Source organism: Panthera uncia, chromosome D4 (assembly GCF_023721935.1).
Source record: "Panthera uncia isolate 11264 chromosome D4, Puncia_PCG_1.0, whole genome shotgun sequence".
Lineage (NCBI taxonomy): Eukaryota > Metazoa > Chordata > Mammalia > Carnivora > Felidae > Panthera > Panthera uncia.
In genome coordinates, this window is record NC_064807.1 from 79,517,828 (window position 1) to 79,542,569 (window position 24,742).

Sequence of the window (24,742 nt, forward strand, 5' to 3'; positions counted from 1 at the left end):
TATTCTAAATGACAGACTTGCTGGATAAAGGATTCTCGGCTGCATATTTTTTCTGTTTAGCACACTGTAGATATCGTGCCAAGCCTTTCTGGCCTGCCAAGTTTCAAAGGAGAGATCAGTCACGAGTCTTATAGGTCTCCCTTTATATGTGAGGGCACGTTTATCCCTTGCTGCTTTCAGAATTTTCTCTTTATCCTTGTATTTTGCCAGTTTCTCTATGATATGTCGTGCAGAAGATCGATTCAAGTTACGTCTGAAGGGAGTTCTCTGTGCCTCTTGGATTTCAATGCCTTTTTCCTTCCCCAGTTCAGGGAAGTTCTCAGCTATAATTTGTTCAAGTACCCCTTCAGCACCTTTCCCTCTCTCTTCCTCCTCTGGGATACCAATTATGCGTATATTATTTATTTTTAGTGTATCACTTAGTTCTCTAATTTTCCCCTCATACTCCTGGATTTTTTTATCTCTCTTTCTTTCAGCTTCCTCTTTTTCCATAACTTTATCTTCTAGTTCACCTATTCTCTCCTCTGCCTCTTCAAGCCAAGCTGTCGTGGTTTCCATTTTGTTTTGCATTTCGTTTAAAGCGTTTTTCAGCTCCTCCTGACTGGTCCTTAGTCCCTTGATCTCTGTAGCAAGAGATTCTCTGCTGTCCTGTATACTGTTTTCAAGCCCAGCGATTAATTTTATGACTATTATTCTAAATTCACTTTATGTTATATTATTTAAATCCTTTTTGATCAGTTCATTCGCTGTTGTTATGTCCTGGAGATTCTTCTGAGGGGAATTCTTCCGTTTGGTCATTTTGGAGAGTCCCTGGAGTGGTGAGGACCTGCAGGGCACTTCCCCTGTGTGCTGTGGTGTATAACTGGAGTTAGTGGGCGGGGCCGCAGTCCGACCCGATGTCTGCCCCCAGCCCACCGCTGGGGCCACAGTCAGACTGGTGTGTGCCTTCTCTTCCCCTCTCCTAGGGGTGGGATTCACTGTGGGGTGGCGTGGCCCGTCTGGGCTACTTGCACACTGCCAGGCTTGTGGTGCTGGGGATCTGGCGTATTAGCTGGGGTGGGTAGGCAAGGTGCACGGGGGCAGGAGGGGCAGGCTTAGCTCGCTTCTCCTTAGGTGATCCACTTCAGGAGGGGCCCTGTGGCAGCGGGAGGGAGTCAGATCCGCTGCCGGAGGTTTGGCTCCGCAGATGCACAGAGTTTGGTGTTTGCGCTGCGCGAGCAAGTTCCCTGGCAGGAACTGGTTCCCTTTGGGATTTTGGCTGGGGGATGGGCAGGGGAGATGGCGCTGGCGAGCGCCTTTGTTCCCCGCCAAGCTGAGCTCTGCCGTCTGTCCGGGGGCTCAGCAGCTTTCCCTCCCTTTGTCCTCCAGCCTTCCCGCTTTCCGAGCAGAGCTGTTAACTTATGACCTCCCAGACGCTAAGTCACGCTTGCTGTCGGAACACACTCCGACTGTCCCCTCCGCTTTTGCAAGCCAGACTCAGGGGCTCTGCTTGGCCGGCAGGCTGCCCCTCCACCCTGGCTCCCTCCCGCCAGTCCGTGTAGCGCGCACCACCTCTCTGCCCTTCCTACCCTGTTCCGTGGGCCTCTCGTCTGCACTTGGCTCTGGAGAATCCATCCTGCTAGTCTTCTGGCGGTTTTCTGGGTTATTTAGGCAGGTGTAGGTGGAATGTAAGTGATCAGCAGGACGCGCGGTGAGCCCAGCGTCCTCTTACGCCGCCATCTTCCTCTCCGCCCATTACCCATTTAATGCCCATCACCCACCTCCCCTCCAGCAACCCTCAGTTTGCTCTCTGTATTGAGTCTCTTATGGTTTGCCCCCCCCCCCGTTTTTATGTTATTTTCCCTTCTCTTTCCCTATGTTCATCTGTTGTGTTTCTCAAATTCCACATATGAGTGAAATTATATGATATCTGTCTTTCTCTAACTTATTTTACTAAGCATAATACCCTATAGCTCCATCCATGTTGTTGCAAATGGCAAGATTTCATTCTTTTTGATCGTCTAGTAGTATTCCATTGTATATACACATACCACATCTTCTGGATCCATTGATTAGTCGATGGACATTTTGGGCTCTTTCCATATTTTGGCTATTATTGATAGCACTGCTACAAACATTGGGGTGCATGTGCCCCTTTGAATCAGCAGTTTTGTATTCTTTGGATACATTCCTGGCAGTGTAATTGCTGGGTTGTAGTGTAGTTTTATTTTAAATTTTTTGAGGAAACTCCATATTGTTTTCTAGAGTGGCCACACCAGTTTGCATTCCCACCAGCAGTGCAAAAGGATTCCCCTTTCTCCACATCCTCATCAACATCTGTCCTTTCCTGAGTTGTTAATTTTAGCCATTCTGACAGGTGCAAGGTGGTATCTCGTTGTGGTTTTGATTTGTATTTCCCCGATGATGAGTGATGTAGAGCATCTTTTCACGTGTCTGTTAGCCATCTGAATGTCTTCTTTGGAAAAGGGTCTATTCATGTCTTCTGCCCATTTCTTAAGTGGATTATTTGGTTTTTGAGTGTTGAGTTTGGTAAGTTCTTTTTTTTTTTTCCAGTGAAGCAATGATATTTTTATTTTTATTATTTATTTTTATTCTTATTATTTTTAAATTTAAATTCAAGTTAGTTAAATACAGTGTAGTCTTGGCTTCAGAAATAGTACCCAGTGATTCATCTCTTACATATGATAGCCAGTGCACCTTCCCAAAAGTGCCCTCCTTAATATCCATCACCCGTTTGACCCATCCCTTCACCCACCTGCCCTCAATTTGTTCTCTGTATTTAAGAGTCTCTTAGTTCTTTATAGATTTTGGATGTTGACCCTTTATCGGATATGTCATTTGCAAATGTCTTCTCCCATTCTGTTGGTTGCCTTTTAGCTTTGTTGTTTTCCTTCACTGTGCAGAAGCTTTTTATCCTGATGAGGATAGTTCATTTTTGCTTTTTTTTCCCTTGCCTCTGGAGACATGTCAAGGAAGAAGTTGCTGTGGCCGAGATCAAAGAGGCTGCTACCTGTTTTCTCCCACAGGATTTTGATGGTTTCCTCTCTCATATTTAGGTCTTTCATCCATTTTGAATTAACTTTTGTGTATGGTGTAAATAAGTGGTCCAATTTCATTCTTCTGCATGTCACTGTCCAGTTTTTCCAACATCATCTGCTGAAAAGACTGCCTTTTTCCCATTGGATACTCTTTACTGCTTTGTCAAATATTAGTTGGCCAGATATTCGTGGATCCATTCTGGGTTCTCTGTCCTACTCCATTGATCTGTGTGTGTGTGTGTGTGTGTGTGTGTGTGTGTGTGTGTGTATGCCAGTACCATACTGTCTTTGATGATTACAGCTTTGTAATACAGCTTAAAGTCTGGAATTGTGATGCCTCCAGCTTTGGTTTTCTTTTTTGACATTGTTTTGTCTACTTATGGTCTTTTGGGTTCCATACAAATTTTAGGACTGCTTTGATCACAGACTCTAAAGTCAGAATTACCAGATTTAAACTTTAAACCTCCATCTTTTTCTAGGTGACTCAATTTCTTAATCAATAAAATGGGCCTAACCATGACTTTCTCATAGAGCTCTTTTGGATCTCAGTGAGATACTGCACGTCTACTAATATTCTGATTCCATCTTTATTTATGTCTTTGTTTCCACCTAGACAATCTCAGGGCAGGAAAAGTTTCTGAAGTGTCATCCTCCATTTTCTCCTTAGTTACACCAACAACATGAAACCAGGAAACCACACATTGAGTGCTTCTGAATTCCTCCTCCTGGGCCTGTGTGAGCAGCAGGAACAGCAGCCTCTCGTCTTTGGCATTTTCCTGAGCATGTACCTGCTCACTGTGCTGGGGAACACTGTCATCATATTGGCCATTGTCTCTGATCCACACCTCCACACCCCCATGTACTTCTTCCTGGCCAACTTCTCCCTCACTGATCTGTGTTTAGCATCTACCACAGTCCCCAGGATGCTGGTGAACATCCAGGCCCATAGGAATACCATCACCTATGCTGGATGCCTATCTCAGATCTACTTCTTCCTATGGTTCATCGGTCTAGATGTTTTCCTCCTGGCAGTGATGGCATATGACCGGCTTGTGGCTATCTGTCATCCCCTTCGCTACACCTTGGTCATGACTCCCAGATATTGTACTGGTCTGTTGGTCATGTCCCTAACCCTCACTCAGTCATACTCTCTGACCCACACCAGTCTCCTGACTCAGTTATCCTTCTGCACTGACAACATCATTCCCCACTTCTTTTGTGAACTTCTCCCCCTGATGAAGCTCTCTTGTTCCAATACTTACGCCAACCAGTGTGTGCTGATGTACTGGGGAGGGGCATTGACCATCTTGATCCCCTTGCTAATTATCATCTCTTATGTCCGCATTGTGGCTGCTATTGTGAGAGTCCCATCAGCTAGTGGGAAGTGGAAGGCCTTCTCCACCTGTGGCTCTCACCTCTCAGCAGTTTGCTTGTTCTATGTGTCTGCTATTGGGGTGTACTTCATTCCCTCCTCTGCTGATTCAGCCAGCAAGGACAGGGTTGCAGCAGTGATGTATGCTGTGGTGACCCCCATGCTGAACCCATTCATCTATAGCCTGAGAAACAAAGACATGAAGAGTGCCTTGGGGAGACTCCTGAGTGGAAGGGCACTGCGATCTCCATGAGGCCAAGGATGTCATTCTGGGAATGCAGGGGAGATCAACTTAGAGAGTTATCCAAATCCTGCATCGGCCTCTTGCTAATTTTTCAACCTATGGCAAATTAAGTAACCTCAGTGAGCCACAGTTTGCCTGCTCATAAAAGGAGGTAATTAAATATTCTCTATCATGTTAACTACACTAAAATAAAAAATAATTTAAAATATATTCTCTATCATGCAGTGTTTCTGGAAGAATTAGGAGAAAAATATGTAAATTTTCTCATTCTGGGTCTTATGCTTAGATTTTTATTACTTTTAATAATATTCAACAAATTCCCTTGAGGTAAATATTTGCATTTTACAGAAAAGAAAACAAAGGCTCAAAAACAGTGTGTGTGTGTGGGGGGGGTTAAGTTAAATTACTTATCTGAAGTTACACAGCTAATATATGGCAGAGCCAGAATTTGAACCCAGATATCTGATTCCAAAATGCATACCTTAATGGTTACATGATGGCTAAATGGACATGAAATCCACATATTTCTCTCAATTACTAGTTTGCTTTCTTTTCTTGCTTCCCTCACATCATTCACATACACAGTTCCAATCAACAACTTCTCTCTATACTAGCAAATGACTTGAGGTTGGGGCAAGGCAAATCAGAAACTAGGATGGAAGAATGAACACTCTCAGAGATCCTGATACTTCGCCAAGGGAGCACACCCCCTGCTGGAGCATAAGTCTCTAGTTAGATATTCTGAAATAATCTATGAATAAAGCCACATGATCAGAGAGAAGGGTACTTGGACCACATTATGTGGGGCTGTCACCGAGTTTCTTTTATGGGGCCATTATTCTTCTGCACAGTGCCAACAATCTATGTTCAGATCTATTTTAAAATATATCAGTTTTATTATTGTATCTCCCTTAGGGATGCTGCTAAGGATTTATCCTCACAAGGGGATAAAGATTTTTCAATAATCCACAGGATAAATTTTGGAAACTTCAATACATTCCATCCATTTCTTCCATGCATAATTGGAACTCTGAGATCCCACTGACAAACTCAGATTTTTAAAATAATTTTTAAGTGAAAATAAGACTTACACTAGAATCAGAAATACCTGGTTTATGTATCAGTTCCACTATTCACTGCTTGTATGTCTTCTAGATAGTTACCAACGCCCCTCTGTCTCAGTTTCCAAACATAAACAAGTGAGTAGTAATAGTAACTATAGTAACTATCATCTAAGGCTGTTGTGAGAAATCAAAAAGATAACACATGTAAACTGCTTAGCACAGTGCTTGACACATATGCTACAATCTTCAAGTTCTGCTTAAAACACAGCTCAAATGCAATTTTCTCTTCTCCCTCTGGATAGGTGAATCTAGAGGACTTCACTGAGGACGTAGCATTTGTGATGGGTCTTAAAGTATGGGTATGTCATTGCAAAATAGAAAAGAGAAGTTTTTCAAGGCAGGAGGAACAGAATACAGAAAGGTATAAATTTATGTAAAGAAAGGAAAATGAGAAGCTATAGCTCTGTAGGTGAGTTGAGATGGGGATGTAATGTTCCCAATCTTGGGATGTCCAATCATTTCCTGATGTAGTCAACTTTACAATGTATGCAGACTGGGTACTGCCACCTAAAATGGTCTCTGGCCATTAGTTCATTGGTCAGTGTATGCTTATGATTCAACTGATCTTCAAACACTAGAAGGCAAGAAGGATGGTGACATCAATATCTGGCTAGACTTCAGGTAGTAGGAAAAGTCAGGGATTTGCTGCTGGTATTGTAACCCTAGTTGGCATCACTAGAATGCATGGGTAGTAGCAGAGAATTGCAGGAGCATACCTCATTTAAGGAGAAGGTGGTCCAGAGCCATGAGATAGCCTTATTACTGAGACATATCTCCAATATCTTTTTAAAGCTGGAGGCTATTTTTCCTGTACCAGAAATTCACTTACTACGACTAGCTGCCAATCTCCTGAAGTTGCCCCACCCAGTTGATGGGCTGCTGACTACAGACACATTAGTGAGCCTACCCAAAACCACTAAAAGTATTACCCAGCTGAGCCAAATCTGAAGTGTTAACCCAAAGAAATGTAAACAAAGTAAATGGTTGTTGCTCTAAACACTAAGTCTGGGGAGCCTTTGTTACGTAGCACTTGGTAATTGATAAAGCTCTGCTTGAGGAAGATGATATACAAGATGGAAGTTGCTTTCTTTAGAATGTCTGCCTCCCTCATTTTCTCTAGACTAATAACTTGGAACAGATTTCAGCACAGCCCCAACATGAAATAACAGTCCCGGTTACAGGAACATTTACTTGATTCATCAAAAGGGGAGTAGGATTTAGCAACACATACCACTCATAAGTGGAGGGATACAAATCGCTGGACAAGAAAGTTATGAAACATTTTCCTGGGAGGGGTCAAAGTGCACAATGCACGAGCACTCTCCTATGACCCAAAAGACAGGAACACCTGGAACAAGTTCTCACAGGCTGTTGGGATCATTGATAGGCTTGGACATGATGGCACTTACAGCAAATGGAATGTAGATGCTAGTACACCTTGTTAAAGTACTGAAGGAGAGGTCCGAATCTCAAAGATATGGCCATGTTAGAATGTATTTATAAGACCAGAGAACACACCAGGCAACTATGTGCCCAAGACAGGACAGGAGATACTCCTTTCACTAAAGCAAGAAAGAACACACTAGTGAGGAGGACAACAGAATCACTGAGAAGTTGATTGGGGGCTCTTTCTCTTGGGACAGAATGAATAGAAAATGCTAACATGGAGCTTGGCTCCCTGGTATCAACAGGTCCAGGTGGCAGCACTTAACCATAAGAAGTAATATGAATGAAAATACCAAATATCAAAATCCATGGCAAGGCCAGATCTCCTATAGGAATTTGTTGAAGTAGCTAATAAATGGCTCTGTTTTTAGGGCTGAAGTAGAGGGGAAGCCAAAGAGGGTATTGCTTAAATTATAAATAAATAAATAAATAAATAAATAAATAAATCTATGTAGACACTGATGGTAGTTTTACAATAAAGAATCATAGTCCCTCACCCAGTTATAAGACTTAAGACAGGGTGCAAGGGTCCAGCAGCAAGCCATCATACACGGGAAATGCTCTATTTGGGATTAGGGGCAAGCAGGTCCAGAAAGCACAAGCAAACAGGGATGGTCAGCACAGATCCCCATGTTCTCCACCTTTTTTTCAGTTTCTTTTCACTCCACACACATCATTAGTCACTGGGGTGGAAAACACTTGAACCTGGTTCATGGACAAAATCATAATACATTGTAATGAGCTGAAAATGGATGGATGTATACTGCCTGGAATGTACACTGTCATAGACAACCCCACCCAGGAGTGACTCTAAGGAAGGGAGGCAAGGAAAAATCCAGTGGGCACAGCATCCACTTGCTTATCATTTTTGCACAAGAATAGAAGCCAAAGATAAGAATATAAACAGCCTCTTTGGAAGTGATGAATCCCTTACTCTGATAATATTGTTAGTATAATTTAAAATCACGTGTCAAAGTAAACTAAACATTATTCAGAGATAGAACTATACATAGTATGTAGCAGGTCCAGAAGGACTTTTATGGAAAGGTAGCAAATTACAGCAAAGAATAAAAAAAATGAATAAGGTATACAAGGATTCAACCAGGGATAAGTATTCAGGAACTTCTTGCTGCTGTCAACATGCTCGATACCCCAATGATTTTTACCTTGATAGGGTAAATAATGAACTAAGTATTTTTATACCTTATTTTATCTGTCCTTTTGCTGCCATGAAGGATGTTCCACAATGGTATTCGCAAATTCGGTTGCACTAGGATCACCTGTTTTGTTTTGTTTTGTGTCGTGTTGTTTTGTTTTTACAAAAAATATGAGGGTCCCTTCTCTAGAGAGTTCTAAAGCTCCAGGAAATACTAATTTGCAGCTAGAATTCAAAAGCACTGACAATGACAGAAAGCTACAAAGAGTAGAAGTGAGCAAGAGATGTTATGGAAACAGAACTGGGAGAGAAAAGTCAAGACCCATATTTAGAGAGACCACTACGAAACATTACCAAGGTTGGGCTGGCTTGGTTCCAACAACTTGCATGACCTCTATTCTAAATAGCCTATCCCTGTAGAATCTTCACTTTTCTTTCTCCACCAGTTCAAGTGAGCTCACACATTAAGGCTCAATAAAATGTCATATGATGGGTAAAACTACCTGACCACCGTTGTGCAGATTATTTTTCTTCCTTCTGTGGTCCAACATTTGTCATGGCAGCTATCACCATCTTATTTGATTAACACTAACTTGAACACATGACTCTACCATGTATAGACAATATGGACAATATCTTATTTATTTTTACATTTTACCAATAGTGCATAGCACAGTACCTGGCACATGGTAGGTATCAACATATACATTCTAGCTTAATGTGACCATGTTTCTTGCCATAACCATTAGCATTGAAATCAGGATATGAAAGCATGCAACAGTTTGGACTCCAGAGTCAGACTAGAAATAAATTTCAATCCTTCTTTCCCCACTTACTAGCTATAGTCTCAATCTGTAAAAGGTGATAATTATAGTATTTAACCCAAGATCTTTACAATTGGAGAACTAAATGGCATAATACATTTAGAGAGTTAAGAACATGGAATAAAATAGATATTAAGTATTAAGCTTTATGGAGAAATCATGATGACTGGACCTGTGTTACAGTTAATTGCATATATGTGCAACTACATACCATATGGAATTCTCTAAGATGAATTCCATAAAGGCATGGAATCAGTACCTCCTCTCCCTCACACGGTATCTGGCAAATGGGAGATTAATGAATTTGGTTGAATTGTAGGTTAAAAAAAGATTCACACCTTAGAATGACAGCAAACAAAAGAAGTTCTAATTGACCTTGCCCCTGTGTGGCTTAGCATCACCCTACACAAACACCAGGGAAATATTCACATTTATAGGACAGGACAACTTCTTTATGAAATACACCAACCACATACATTGTTAGATCTAAAGCTTAAGAGAATGATTCTGGGTCATTTTTTTAAAACCTAAGCAAATATGATAAGGGATGATATTGCTTCATAAACACATGGGTTCTCCAGGGCGTAACTTCAAAATATGAATATAGGATCAAATTCTCTGAGAAGAGAATGTATGAATTCCAAAAATCTTACTGAGTGCAGTCTTCATATCATTGTTCCTGAGGCTGTATATGAAGGGGTTCAACATAGGAGTCACAACAGTGTAAAATACAGCTGCAATCCTGTCCTTAACCCCAGAGTGTGATGAAGGGGGAAACAGATAGACACCAATAGCTGTGCCATAAAACAAGAAGACAATGGTGAGATGGGAGCCACAAGTGGAGAAGGCCTTCTGCCTGCCAGGGGCAGATGAGACTCCAAGGATGGTGGAGATGATGTATGCATATGACAAAATGATCAGGGAGAGAGGACCAGTGAGTATCATGGAGCCCACAGTGAACAGGGCTACCTGGTTGGTGCTGGTGTCTGAGCATGACAGCTGCAGCAGAGGGACCACATCACAGAAGAAGTGATGGATGCTGTTGCCTGCACAGAAAGAAAGTCTAGCCATAAGCAAGGTATGTAGGAGGGCAGCAAGGTTGGTGAGGACCCAGCATGCTGCCAGAAGGACCACACAGACAAGAGGACTCATGAGCTTGGAGTAGTGAAGAGGCCTGCAGATGGCCACATAGCGGTCATAGGCCATCACCCCCAAGAGGAAGTCATCCAGTGCTCCAAACGTCATGAAGAAATGCATCTGGGCCAAACACCCTTCATACGGTATGGTGTGACTATGTGTCTGGATGTTCACCAACATCTTGGGGACTGTAGTGGAAGAAAAGCAGGCATCAGCAAAAGAGAGGTTGGCCAGGAAGAAATACATGGGGGTGTGGAGGTGTGAGTCAAAGCCAATGGCCAGGATGATGAGCAGGTTTCCCATGACAGTGACCAGGTACATGCCCATGAAGATGCCAAATAGGAGAGGCTGCTGCTCTGGCCTCTTGGAAAGACCCAACAGAAGAAACTCAGTGACACTGGACTGGTTGATTCTGTCCATGCCACTACTCTTCCTGGAGGAAGAGAAAAGATAAGTCAAAAAGTGTTAAAAAAAAAAAAAGTTGGTGCTTCTATCCTTCTCTAAAAGAAACACCCTCACCCAATTCACATATGTCTTTACTCCAAGTTCCTGGACCTTCCCTCCAAGGTCTGCACATCATTCCTTACTCCTCAATCCACCCAAGAAAGGAGGGCAAGCAGGCAGAGAGATTAAAATGCAAAAGAAAGGTGGAAGATGAGTTTCAGGATACTTCCATCAATGCTACATGTTCACTAAGATCCAAATACCCTGGCTTCCATGGCCTAAGCCCATCTAATTTGCAAGCAGTAAGAGCTGACACTTTGAACTGTAAGCACTACACAATGTGGCATCTAATTGAAAACCCATACATTTTATTACATATACTTCACAAATGAGTTTTTGAAATTCAGTGAAATTAACTCACTTGCATAATATCACAAAGAAGGTAGTAAATACAGCATGGGGGGCCTGAAGCCATTTCTGGTGCCCTTAAACACCCTGAATCAAGGCTACCTTTACTTAAACTCTTCCTCTGCAGGAGGCAGACATCGGGGACTCTCTCTAAGGGAGAAGTTTCTACTGCCCATCTCAGGACTGGCAGAAACAGGAGGCAGGGGCTCCACCTGGGATCTTTTGTGTATCTCAGAGGGAAAAACATAACTGCCTTTTTTTTGGAGCACTCACCTCATTTATCTAGCTCAGACAGAATTCACCATCAGAGACAAAACTCCCTGCACCTGTGTTCTCCCTTTTGGTGTCACAGGACCTTGATTTAGGCATGCAGGCTCTTCTTAGCCATAGCAAATGATAAATCCGAGGCCCCAGGGCTGTTGGGTATGTTGGGCCAGCCAGAGAGCAGCAACCTAGACTACAGCAGTGGAGGTGGGATGAGCCTTGTGCACCCTGTCACAGAAGTATTTCTAGGTTCTGGGTCCCAGGAGTAGGATTTTCCAGGCTGATCCCCAGGGACAAATATGAAGTAATTGCTCTACCTTCATGCTTCATCTCCCTAGGCCAACACTCACCGAGGAGTGTGGGCAAAGGGAATGCACAGCACATAGATGGTTTTGCATGTGATAAGTTTTGTCCCCAGGGATATGTGTGGATCCCTATTCTTCATGCACATATACCCACAGAAAATAACAATGACAAATCCCAGAAAAAGAGGAAATTTTAATTTCCAGAGTTACCATACCACAATATTCAAAATATCCGGTTTTTAGCAAAAAGGTTCAGGCATGCAAAGAAACAAAGATGTATTGCTGATTCAAGGGAAGACAGAAATGAACAGAAACTGTCCCTCAGTTAAGTGCAGACTTTGGAGTTTCTAGACAAAGATTTTAAATCAACTGCCTTTAAAGAAATATACTCAAAGAGCTAAAGGGATGCAGGAAGCAATATCTCAACAAATAGAGAATGTCTAAAGAATGATGAAAGTTTAAAAAGAAACCAAACAGAAATGATAAAGCTGGAAAGCACAGGAATCAAAGTGATCAATTTATGAGAGGGGTTCAAGATCAGAGTAAAGCAAGCAGAAGAAAGAATCAGCAAACTTGAAGATAGATCACATGAAATCATCCAGTCTGAGGATCAGAAAGAGAAAAGAGTGAAAAATAAATAAGCAGACCCTAAAAGACCTATAAGACACCAGCAAGCATGCTGACATATGAATATTGGGAGTTCAAGGACAGAAGACAGAGAAAAAGGAATAAAGAATATTTCAAGAAATAAAGTTCAAAAACATCCCAGACATGATAAAAGTCATAAATCTACACATCTAAGAAGTTCAATAATCTTCAGTTGGATAAACTCAGAGAAAGCCACATTGAGACACATTATAATCAAACTGTTGAAATACAAAGACAAAGAGAAAATCTTAAAAGTGGAAAGAGAGAAGCTAACCAGTATGTAAAATCAATCCTTGATAAAATTAACAGTTGATTTCTCATCAGAAACCATGGAGACCAGAAAGCACTGAGATAATACATCTAAAGTGCTGAAAGAAAAAAATTATCAACGAAGACTTCTATATCTGGCAAAAAAAAGTGAAGGAGAAAATTAAATATTTTCAAATAAAAAAAATAAGGAATTTGTTCAGATAGAACTTCCCTATATGAAATGCTAAAAGGAGTCCTCCAGGCTGAAATAAAATGATCAAGAAAAACATGATATGATTTCACTCATATATGGAACTTAAGACACAAAACAAATGATCATAGGGGGGAAAGGTGGGGAAGGGATGGTTTAAATAGGTGACAAGTACTGGGTTTTGTATGGAAGTGTTGAATCACTAAATTATACAACTGAAGCTAATATTACATTATATGTTTACTATTTGGAATTTAAATAAAAACAAAATGAAAATAAATTTTTAAATGACTCAAAAAATAAAATAAAATAAAATAATACCAAAAAAATAAAGAGTAATTAGAAAAGAAAGATAGAAAGATAGAATGAATGGATGAACAAATGAAAGAAAGAAAGAAAGAAAGAAAAAAAGAAAGAAAGAAAGAAAGAAAAAGAAAGAGGAAGGAAGGAAGGAAAAAAGAAAGGAAGAGATATTTTCCAAAGAAAACATCCAAATGGCCAATTAACACAGGAAAAGATGCTCATTAGTCATTAGGAAAAGGCAGATCAGAAGGAAGGAAGGAGAGGAGAAAGGGAGGAAGGGGGAAAAAGAAAGGAAAAAAGAAAGATCCTAGATGGTAACTCACCACCATATAAAGACATAAAGGCCACTGGTAAACGCAACTACATAGGTAAATATAAAAGCAAGTATTCTTGAACTTTTTTGCAACTCTTCTTTTAGTTTGCTATATGGTTGAAAAACAGATTCATACAACAATAACTATAAATCTATGTCAATGGGCACATGATGTATAAAGATGTCATTTGTGAAGATAACAATATAAAGGGGGAGGGATAAAGATATATAAGACCAGAGCTGGAAAAAGAACAGCAAATAAAATCCCAAACCAGCAGAAGACAGAAAATAATAACAATTAGAGCATAAATCAATGCTATCAAAACCAAACCAAACCAAACCAAACAAAAAAACAGAATAGGTCAACGAAACTAGGAGCTGGTTTTTAAAAAAATTAACAAAATTGATAAACACCTACCCAGTTTGATCAACAAGAAAAAGGAAAGGACCCAAAGAAATAAAATCAAGAATGAAAGAGGAGAGATCACAACCAACACTGCAGAAATACAAACAATAATAAGAGAATATTATGAGCAGTTATATGCCAATAAAATGGGCAATATGGATGAAATGGACAAATTCCTAGAAACATATACACTACCAAAACTGAAACAGGAAGAAATAGAAAATTTGAACAGACCCATAACCAGTAAAGAAATCAAATTAGTAATCAGAAATCTCCCAAAAAAACAGAAGTCCAGGGGCAGATAACTTTACAAGGGAATTCTACTACACATTTAAAGGAAGAGTTAACACCCATTCTTTTGAAGCTGTTCCAAAATATAGATATGGAAGGAAAACTTCCAAACTCTTTCTATGAAGCCAATGTTATCTTGATTCCAAAACAAGACAAAGACCCCACTTAAAAGGAAAACTATAAACCAATTTCCCTGATGAACATGTATGCAAAAATCCTCAACAAGATACTAGCCAACCGGATCCAACAATACATTAAAAAAATTATTCACCACGACCAAGTGGGATTTATATCTGGGATGCAGGGCTGGTTCAATATCCACAAAACAATCCATGTGATTTCATCACATCAGTAAAAGAAAGGACAAGAACCACATGATCCTCTCAATAGACGCAGAGAAAGCATTTGACAAAATACAGCATCTTTCTTGATAGAACCCTCAAGAAGGTAGGGATAGAAGGATCATATCTCAAGATCATAAAAGCATATATGAAAGACCCACTGCTAATATCATTCTCAATGGGGAAAAACTGAGAGCTTTACCCCTAAGGTCAGGAACATGACAGGGATGTCCACTCTCACCACTGCTACTCAACATAGTATCGGAAGTCCTCAGCAATCAGACAACACAAAGAAATAAAAGGCATCCAAATCAGCCAGGAGGAAGTCAAACTTTCACTCTTCACAGATGACATGATACTCTATACGGAAAACCCAAAAGATTCCAGCAAAAAACTGTTAGAACTGATACATGAATATGACAAATATCATATGACTTCACTTATATGAAGAAATCAAGATACAAAACAGATGAACATAAGGGAAGCAAAAATAATATAAAAACAGGGAGGGGGACAAGACATAAAAGACTCTTAAATATAGAGAAAAAACAGCGTTTCTGGAGGGGTTGTGGGAGGGGGATGGTCTACAAGGGGCATTAAGGAATCTACTCCTGAAATCATTGTTGTACCATATCTAACTAACTTGGATGTAAATTAAACAAATAAATTTCAAAAAAAAAAGATGATGCATCTAAATTCAATGTGCTATCCTGAATTGGATCCTAGAACAAAAAAAGGGCATTAATGGAAAAACTGGTAAATTTATCAATGTTAATGTCTTAGTTGTGCTGATGTACCATGGATGTGTAAGACATTAACAACAGGAGAAACTGGGAAAAGCACATAGGAAGTCTCTGTACTACTTCTGTAACTTTTCTGGTATCTAAGATTATTCTGCAATAAAATGTTTACTAAAAATAACAAATTAATGAGTTTGGTTAGCTACAATGGGTGGGTGGGAATGAGGTGGGAAAGTTGAGAAGATGAGCACACCTATTTGTATAGTTTTTACTGTGTTATCTTTCAATTTCTCAAATAAATAAGCAGGAATGAACAAAGCAAAGCGGAGTGAAAATAAAACAATCTAACATTTCAAATGACATGATCAGACAGAAAGGGAAAATCAAATAACTCAGGTAATTCTAGATACAAGCCCATTGGGTGGTTGCTCATGAATGAGCCATCATTTTTTTTTATTTATTTATTTATTTATTTATTTATTTATGGAATGCTTTTTTTTTTTTTTAATTTTTTAATATATGAAATTTACTGTCAAATTGGTTTCCATACAACACCCAGTGCTCATCCCAAAAGGTGCCCTCCTCACTACCCATCACCCACCCTGCCCTCCCTCCCACCCCCCATCAACCCTCAGTTTGTTCTCAGTTTTTAACAGTCTCTTATGCTTTGGAATGAGCCATCATTTTTAAAGACAGGGAGGGAGAGAGAGAGAGAGAGAGAGAGAGAGAGAGAGAAACAACAGCCATTGTATGGTGTATGAGGTCTGCATTCCCAAGAACAGTCAGGATATCTCACCAGATCCTTATATACCACTGCCACTGCTGCTTTCCATGCCTCGGTGGCAACAACGTGTCCTGTGGCACAAATAATTACAAAAAGTGGTCCTGAAGGCTTCTTACCTATGCCCAGATCTCGTTTCTCAAAATACATGCCAGGCCATTATTGAAAGGGCAATGGACGCCTAACGTAAGGATGCATGCAACAACTCTCTGGAATTATTTTATCTCCAAATGATGCCAATACAGTAGCATCTTTTCTGGATCATTGAGTCCCTCATCTTTCAACTATATTTATACATTTCTGTGAATCCCTAACCAACAAGGTTTTATGCCTTGAAGTTCTAACGTCAGCCCAAGATTATTGTAAACCCAGTGATATGCATGACCTCACCCTCAACCAACACCATGACAGCCTGAAGGACCATCAGGTGACATCAGACCCACAACTTGACTCATTCCTGATGATGGCATCAGACATACAGCTGGGCTTACCTGTGATGGTGACCTTGATCTACCCACTGGACTCATCCAGTTCTCATGTCCCTTGTAAATCTCCTATCCAATGTTCCCTTCACCTTCTAAACACTCTCCTGCTTTTCATATCCTTTCTTTCCCAGTTCAACCCCAACCATCACAAGCTACTCCCTTCCCCTTCCATCCTTGCATTTTCTGCTCCTTCCTCAGATGTCTGCACTTCTAGCCCCCATCTCTGATACACAACCAGCACTGAAGGATGCGTTATAAAATAATTGTTATGTAAACCTTACTGAGCAAATAGCCATGTTTTAAAGGATATGAATTGTTGGGTATGCCATAAGGCACCCTCTCAACTGCCTGGCCATGTTGTAGCCTATCAAAATGATCTTAAAGAAACCTTCACAATAACACAACCCAGCCCCTATATATCTGATGGTCCACATCTCTGAACCTAAACCTTGTTTTTCTCCTGGTCTTTCCTTTAAAATACTAACTCCAACTATCCAGAATAGCCCCATATTATGTCTTGATTAAAATGCTTACTGGAAATTTAGTAGTTCTTCATTGCCCATGCCAAATTCTCAGTCTAAGCTTCTAGTCCATGAGAGATATTCTCTTCTTCTCCACTATCCCTTACTCCTGCACTAATTTATTCCTCTCTAACCCTGGCTTCTCTTCATAATTTGACTTGTACTGTCTGCATTTTGGACTCATACTCCAAAACAAAACCCACCAATTTTATTCTCACCACCAAGTATGTTATATTCTTGTCAACTGCCCTCATTCTGCTGACCACAATGGAGGTCACTGGTGCTGCCTTGGAGGCCACCATATTACGCAACATAATGAAAGAATTATGCCAGTCAGGAAATGTCTAAAATAATATCCATATATATGATTCAAACTGCCACGGCCCTGGGAGCCCTGAATGAAAGACAATGATCCCTGGCAACAATGGTTGCTAATAATTGCCTAGCCTTAGATTATCTGATGACCAGCCAAGGGGACATTTTTTCCCATAAGGGCACTTATTGTTGCATGCTGACAAATAATACAGGCAAAATTTCTCAGATAGCACAATACATAGTCTGTTTCTCCAGCAGAAACTTTTCTCCACTCCCACCCCTTTACCACTACAAATTCCCAAACCCATTCTCTCTGCTTTGTCTAAGCCAACTTGTAGCTTGTACCCACCCAGATTCCTCAAGAATCCTTTGTGCCTCATTCTTTCTTTTAAATTCTCTTCCTACGTGAAGTGTCATCAGCCTTGACTTCTGAACCAAAGCATGTGCCTCCTGATAATATGCACTGTCGTAGGCTTATGAAAGATCTATAGTTAGAATCTTCAATACACACACACATACACACACATGCACACACGTGTATGCATACACAAACATGGTGAAATGTTAGCTTTTGTAAAAGAATATGGGTCAAGGGCATAAGAGAATTTATTCTATCATCTTTACAACTTTTTTCTAAGCATGAAGTCATTTTTAAAAATAAATTTTAAAAAGTTGAATCCCAGCTGGAACCAAGCCCCAAAAATATTTGAGCTTGGAACTGTGCCCAAGAAGAAACAAGTCCAAGACATCCCTGGCATTGGAGACACTGTCCCTTGTGACTCCAGTCCCCTCTGGCTCCTGGACACGATGTTCTCCATATGGCAGGAAGAAATTGGCCAGTTAACCCACAGTGGCTCCTCCTTTACTATGAAGAGAAGCTGAGAATTTGGCAACAGTCTGGAAGAAGTGTCTGAACTCACGGATGACGAACACAGGTCAGAAGGAGCTGGAAATCTGCATGTGGCAATGGATCTGCCTATATACTTGTGGGTTTGTGTATGAGCATCTCTGTGTTCATGAGTGTGTGTGTGTGTGTGTGTGTGTGTGTGTGTGTGTGTCTGCATGCATTGTATATGCTTGTATACCTGTTGTTTGGTAGTTGGCTGTGTGTGTACTACGTAACTGATTCACAGCCTGATTCTTTTCTTCAGTTAGTTAGACCCAATCTGGGCTGTGTTTTAGTGCATAAGTTATCAGCCTCCAACATGTGATTAGGGACTTCTGATTCATATCTGTGATCTTCAATATTTGCCTCTATTGTTATGACAGTGGCATTCTCCCAATGGGGTGATGGGCATCACAGCTGAGTGATGAGAACTCAGCATTAGGAGTAAGACTGTTGTCTCCACTGCTGGGGAAAGGATATCCAACCTCTTCAAGGAACCAAGGTTAGAAGGGGCCCAAATCTGTCCTCAGCAGCATGTGCTAGTGTGCATGCAAGATGTTTGTGAGTGACAACTTGTATGTAAGAGCAGGAATGTGTATTGTTTCCTTTTGTCTGTGTGTCTGTTACCATGTGTATGTTGCCATGTTTATGGGTTGTTGTTGGCGGTTTAATGATGGTGCCTGTCACTGAATAGACTTAATTTCCCCATGATGACTGACTGCCTTCACTGGGAAGGGGCCATCACTTCAGTGATGGGCGTGGGCATGCTGCTGGTAGAGAGTGACTAAGTGTGCATGTGTTGTTGGTGCATGTTTCTCGTGAGATTTTGAAATTGTGTATGGCCTTGTGTGTTTTTGGTGATGTGTATGTATAGTGATGAGTTATGCATATGTGAGTTGTGTATTTTACCAGGTATGACATGTTTGTATGTTAATGGTGCATTGTGAATGTATTTGTGGGTGATACATAATTGCATATTATGTACATCCTGCCTTGTGTGTTATTCATGACTTGTATGTATATTAGTCTTTATGAAATAAACCACATACTGGCTATCTTTCTCTTACAATGGGGCTCAGACACAGGTGACTGAAATCTTCAAATCAGCAGTGTGTGTGTGTCTGTGTATCTGTGTGTGTGTGCGTGTGGTGTTTGTATGTGTGTTTGGAGACTTCTGATTTGCACTCATGACTTCAATTAGTTCCTTAAGTGACCTCCTTCTCATGGACGTAACCACTGCTCTAAGTGACTATTTCCTAAAAAGGGTCTGTTATCATTTTCATATACCTGTGTGAGTCAGTGGCTCAGAGGTTTGTAACCCTTGCACATTCACTTAATGTCCCAGGCAAAGGAATGTTAGGCGTGTTGCTGAGTGAAGTTAGAGCACAGAGTCTCACCAAATGGCGGCAAGACCTTGGGAGAGTCACTCAACTATTTGGCCTCGCTTTACATATCTAGAAAATGGAGGCTTACAGGCCTTCTGTAAGTATTTATGGCTTGAATAGAAGTTAATGTATGTGAGAGTCTTTTGTCAACTGGAAAATATATAAATATAAATGACAGACAGGCACCAAGAAAATTTTGGACAACTTCAGTCTCCTTGCAACCCTAAAATAACATACTGTCTCTGGCACTCACAACCAGTGAAAAGAGAGATTTCCATGTTAAAAGCATAAGTGATGATCACACAATATTAAGTTGAACTATATGAGGTAACCAATATTTGATCTATAGAAAATGGCAATTATAGAAGTAGGACAATAGTTCAATATATATATTTATTTATAGGGATATATATATGTACTGTATTCATATATATCCATACATATGGTGTGTATACATATATATATACATATATAAACACACACACACACACACACATATATATATGTATGTATACATACACACACACACACATACAGTTGACCTTTAAACAACATGGGTTTGAACTGCACAAGTTCATTTACACATGGATTTTTTTGATAAATACAGTACAATACTATAAATGTGCTTTCTCTTCCTTATGATTTTCTTAATAACATTTTCTTTTCTCTAGCTTACTTTATTGTAAGAATACAGTATATAATACACATACAAAGTATGTGTTAATCAACTATTTGTTATTGGTAAGGCTTCTGGTCAACAGTAGGCTATCTATTAGTAATTAAGTTTGGGGGGAGTCAAAAGTTATATGACTGTGCATGGGAGTCAGCACCCCAACCCCCATGTTATTTAAGGGTTGACTGTATATCTCATATATATGTGTATGTGTGTGCATGTGTATGTGTGTGTGTGTGTATGTATATATATATATATTCCCATATGTATGTCTACATATATCCCATCTGAGTATATGTATATGCATAGATGGAATGTAGAGATAGATGGAATATATATGTATACAAACACTCCCATCTGTGTGTATGTGTGTATGTATCCCCTTAGGTATATATGGACATACATGTATCCTATTTCTAACAGCAACTTGTTGCCTATGGAACAATTTCTTAATGGCTTAAATGAGAAAATTACCCTAATTTTTAGTGAAACAGCAAAGATTTTATCTGATAATGGAAGGCTGATGTGTGTATTTAATTAGGAAACATAAGTAAAGCCTTTAAGCATAGTGCCTGGCACATAGTATAACCCCCCAAATGTTCACCATTATTATGGAAGATTGTTTGAGAGGTATTCTGGTTTAGGAGTTGTTCTGGCATTCAGGTGGGGTTTGAATGACCCCCCATTTCTAGAGTGCTGGTGAGCTTACAGCTGTAGATGAGTGTGATCCAGCCAGGTTCACAGGAGGAATGTGACAACACTCCAACAAGGCCACCTCAGTGATGGCATCGCATGTCACTTTAAGGCAGAAACAACTGATACTAGTTTGCCAAGGACCATCTACTACTTCTGCCACAGTGAACTGTTTTCGTCTGGCTCTGTCTTGGTGTCATAAATTATCCCAGTATATGGGACCTTGCTTTTCTTGTCCACCACTACATTCTCAGTACTTAGCAGAGGGCCAGGTTCAATCTCAACATTCAGTAAATAATGGTCAAATGAAACAGTGAATGCTCTCTTGTTTCTGTGCAATGAGGTCTTGTTGGCTGCTTTTGGTTATAATGTTTTCCTAGAGCCAGACTGGGACAGAGTGAAGATGCATGCATCCACAGGTGTGAGAAATTAATAGGAATGTAGTTTAAAATGCATTGTTTTCTCAGAATATTACAGTATGGAATGTGTCCCTATCATTCTTCCTGATATTTCCAATCCTCCTTTATCCCCAGCATGTAAAAGCACAGCATGAGGCCTGAGAACCAGAGCAGTGAGTTCCTCCTCCTGGGGCTCCCCATCCAGCCAGAGCAGCAGGGAATGTTCTTCACCCTGTTCCTGGGCATGTACCTGACCACAGTGCTGGGGAACCTGCTCATCATCCTGCTCATCAGGCTGGACTCTCGCCTTCACACCCCCATGTACTTCTTCCTCAGCCACTTGGCCTTCTCTGACATTTCCCTTTCATCTGTCACAGTTCCAAAGATGCTCATGAACATGCAGACTCAGCAACAATCCATCCCCTATATGGGGTGTATTTCACAGGTGTATTTCTTTATATTTTTTGGTTGCCTTGACAACTTTCTTCTCACAGTGATGGCATATGACAGGTATGTGGCCATCTGTCACCCTCTCCACTACACCACCACCATGAGGGAGGAGCTGTGTATCATCCTAGTGGCTGGATCCTGGTTCTTCTCTTGCATCCAAACTCTTTTGCACACCCTCCTCGTGGACCAGTTGTCCTTCTGTGCAGGGACTGTCATCCCACACTTCTTTTGTGATCTTGCTGCTGTGCTCAAGTCTTCCTGCTCAGACACCTCTTTCAATGAGCTGCTTATCCTCACTGAAGGAGCATTGGTACTCATTCTACCATTGAGTGGTATCTTGGGCTCATATATTCATATGGCAGGCATCGTTCTGAAGGTCCCCTCCTTCAAAAGAATCTCCAAAGCCTTGTCTACATGTGGCTCCCATCTCTTTGTGGTGTGTTTATACTATGGGACAATTGCAGGTGTTTACTTTTTCTCTTCATCAGGCAACTCCAAAGACAAGGACATAATTGCTTCTGTAATGTACATGGTGGTCACCCCTATGCTGAACCCCTGCATCTACAGCCTGAGGAATAAGGACATGAAACATGCTCTTCAGAAAATTTTTAGAGTCAAGGACCCTCTTTGGTATGGTTAATTTAACCCCGTTGTCATGAACACTCATTGGGCTATAAACATGTCTCCTTTAAAAGTTGTGACTTGGGGGGCGCCTGGGTGGCTCAGTCGGTTAAGCGGCCAACTTCGGCTCAGGTCATGATCTCGCGGTCCGTGAGTTCGAGCCCCGCATCGGGCTCTGTGCTGACAGCTCAGAGCCTGGAGCCTGTTTCAGATTCTGTGTCTCCCTCTCTCTGACCCTCCCCCATTCATGCTCTGTCTCTCTCTGTCTCAAAAATAAATAAACGTTAAAAAAAATTAAAAAAAAAAAGTTGTGACTTGGACAGCTCTTACTGCTGACACCATTCTTCATCTGATCTCATTTTATGTTTCCTCTCATCTTTTTCTTCACCTGATTTTTCCCCTACCTGTTCTCTGAATTCTGTGTATTAATGTTTCTATAGGGAAATCCCAAGTCCTCCTATGATGTTTACTGCAAGGTTGTGAGACTTTTGAGCCCACTTCACTGGGCTTCAAGAGCTTTTCTTATCTCCCATCTTTTTCTTCAATAACTCTCTTTATCTCGTGCTGATATTAACATATATTTATGTGAATTTTCTTAATACCACCAAACTTCATTTATTTCATGTGTGAAGAATTCAGAAGTTACCAAACTGTTTTGCCTATTGAATGGTGTCCATCACAGCTGGCATTAATTAAGCATTTAAATGTATATTTTATTTAATCCTCAGTACAAGCCTCTTATGAGGGTACTAATATTTTATGTAGAGAGCAAACCAAAACCCAGAGAGATCAAGTAAATTGCTGCCCTAAGACCTAATCTCAGACATGCATGACTTTAAAACCATGTCTTTAACCAGATTACTTTATTGCCATTATCTCGGTCTGTACCACTGACCAGTTTGGACATTTTTGATCCTTATATAGAGCATACAATAAGTACTGTTTTGTATTCCACTTTTTATTCAGTATAGTTATGGTTAAATCATTCTCAAGACTTTATAATTTTCAAATGTGTCTACACAACTTAATATATTCATCCATTCTAGTTTTGACTGACATTTGGGCTGTTCCCGGTTTGGGACCTCTATATACTAGAGAATGGGATTTGGGGGCCACAATGTATGTGTATTTTCAGCATTAATAGATAATACCAGAAAGTTAGATAAAGTGCTTACACCAGTTACACTCATTTCTGTAACATATGGAAAAATGTGGTCCACTTCCTCACCAACACTTATACTATCCATCTTTTCCGCCATACACATTTTTATGGGTTTATAGAAACAGTGTGCTGTGGCTTTAATTTGCACTTGTCTGATAACTCGTGTAGTTTATCCCTTTTGCCTATACTTACTGATCATTCTGATAGTTTCTCTTGTAAAGGACCTGTTCCCAATCCTTTGCTGCTGTTTTATTGGGTAGTCTGCTTTTTAACATTAATTTGTAAAAATTCTTTGTATATTCTACATTTTAGTCCTTTGCCAAATATACATATTGAGGATTTTTTTCATTATGTGGCTTCCTTTTTCAATATATTAGTGGTCTATTTTGAGTTAATTTTGTGTGACTAATGCACAAAAAGGCTTCAATGTCATTCTTCTGCATGTAGATATCCAGTTTTCCCAGAGTCATTTATTTAAAAGATATTTCTTTCCCCCATTGATTTGTCTTGGCACCTTATAAAAATTCAGCTGGATACAAATTTGAGGGATTACTTCTGGACTTTCGGCTCTGTTCTATTGGCCTATATCTATCTTCATGACTATATCACACTAGCTTGATTACTGTAGTTTTGTAGTAAGATTTGAAATCAGGACATATGGATCCTGAAACTTTGTTCTATTCCTTTGAGATTACTTTTGTTAGTTGGGATCCCTTGAATTTATATAGGTAGCTTAAAATCAGCTTGTTAATTTCTGCAAAGAAAACAGCTTGGATTTGGGTAGTAATTATGCTGAATATATAAATCAATTTGGAAAGTACTGTTATCTTAACAGTATGAAGTATCTCAAGCCATGAACATGGGACGTATTTCCATTCATTTACATCTGTAATTTCTTTCAACAATATTTTGTTGTTTCAGACTATGAATTTTCCACTTATTTAGATGAATTTATTCTTATGTATGCTATTCTTCTTGATGTTATTGTAAGTAGAATTGTTCATTTCATTTTCAGATTGTTCCTTCCTAGTGGGTAGAAATGCCATTGATTTTTGTGTATTGACCTTGTACTTTGCCATCTTTGAACCCATTTGTTCTTTCTAGTAGT

The 24,742-nt window shown here is 40.1% G+C and overlaps 2 protein-coding genes across 2 annotated transcripts; one reads left to right on the forward strand and one right to left on the reverse strand.

Moving 5' to 3' along the window:
- Positions 1-3,688: 3,688 nt before the first annotated feature.
- LOC125921089 (olfactory receptor 1J4-like) lies at positions 3,689-22,766 on the forward strand. Its single transcript, XM_049628418.1, has 3 exons — positions 3,689-4,215; positions 5,892-5,894; positions 21,552-22,766. Exons 1-3 carry the CDS (start codon positions 3,719-3,721, stop codon positions 22,489-22,491), a joined length of 1,440 nt encoding a protein of 479 aa, XP_049484375.1. The 5' UTR covers positions 3,689-3,718; the 3' UTR covers positions 22,492-22,766.
- Positions 9,814-10,764, reverse strand: LOC125921098 (olfactory receptor 1N2-like). Its single transcript, XM_049628429.1, has one exon. It carries the CDS (start codon positions 10,759-10,761, stop codon positions 9,814-9,816), a length of 948 nt encoding a protein of 315 aa, XP_049484386.1. The 5' UTR covers positions 10,762-10,764.
- Positions 22,767-24,742: the final 1,976 nt, after the last annotated feature.

Coding starts and splice junctions, on each gene's coding strand:
- LOC125921089 (XM_049628418.1), top strand. CDS start 3,719: ATGAAACCAGGAAACCACACATTGAGTGCTTCTGAATTCCTCCTCCTG.
- LOC125921098 (XM_049628429.1), bottom strand. CDS start 10,761: ATGGACAGAATCAACCAGTCCAGTGTCACTGAGTTTCTTCTGTTGGGT.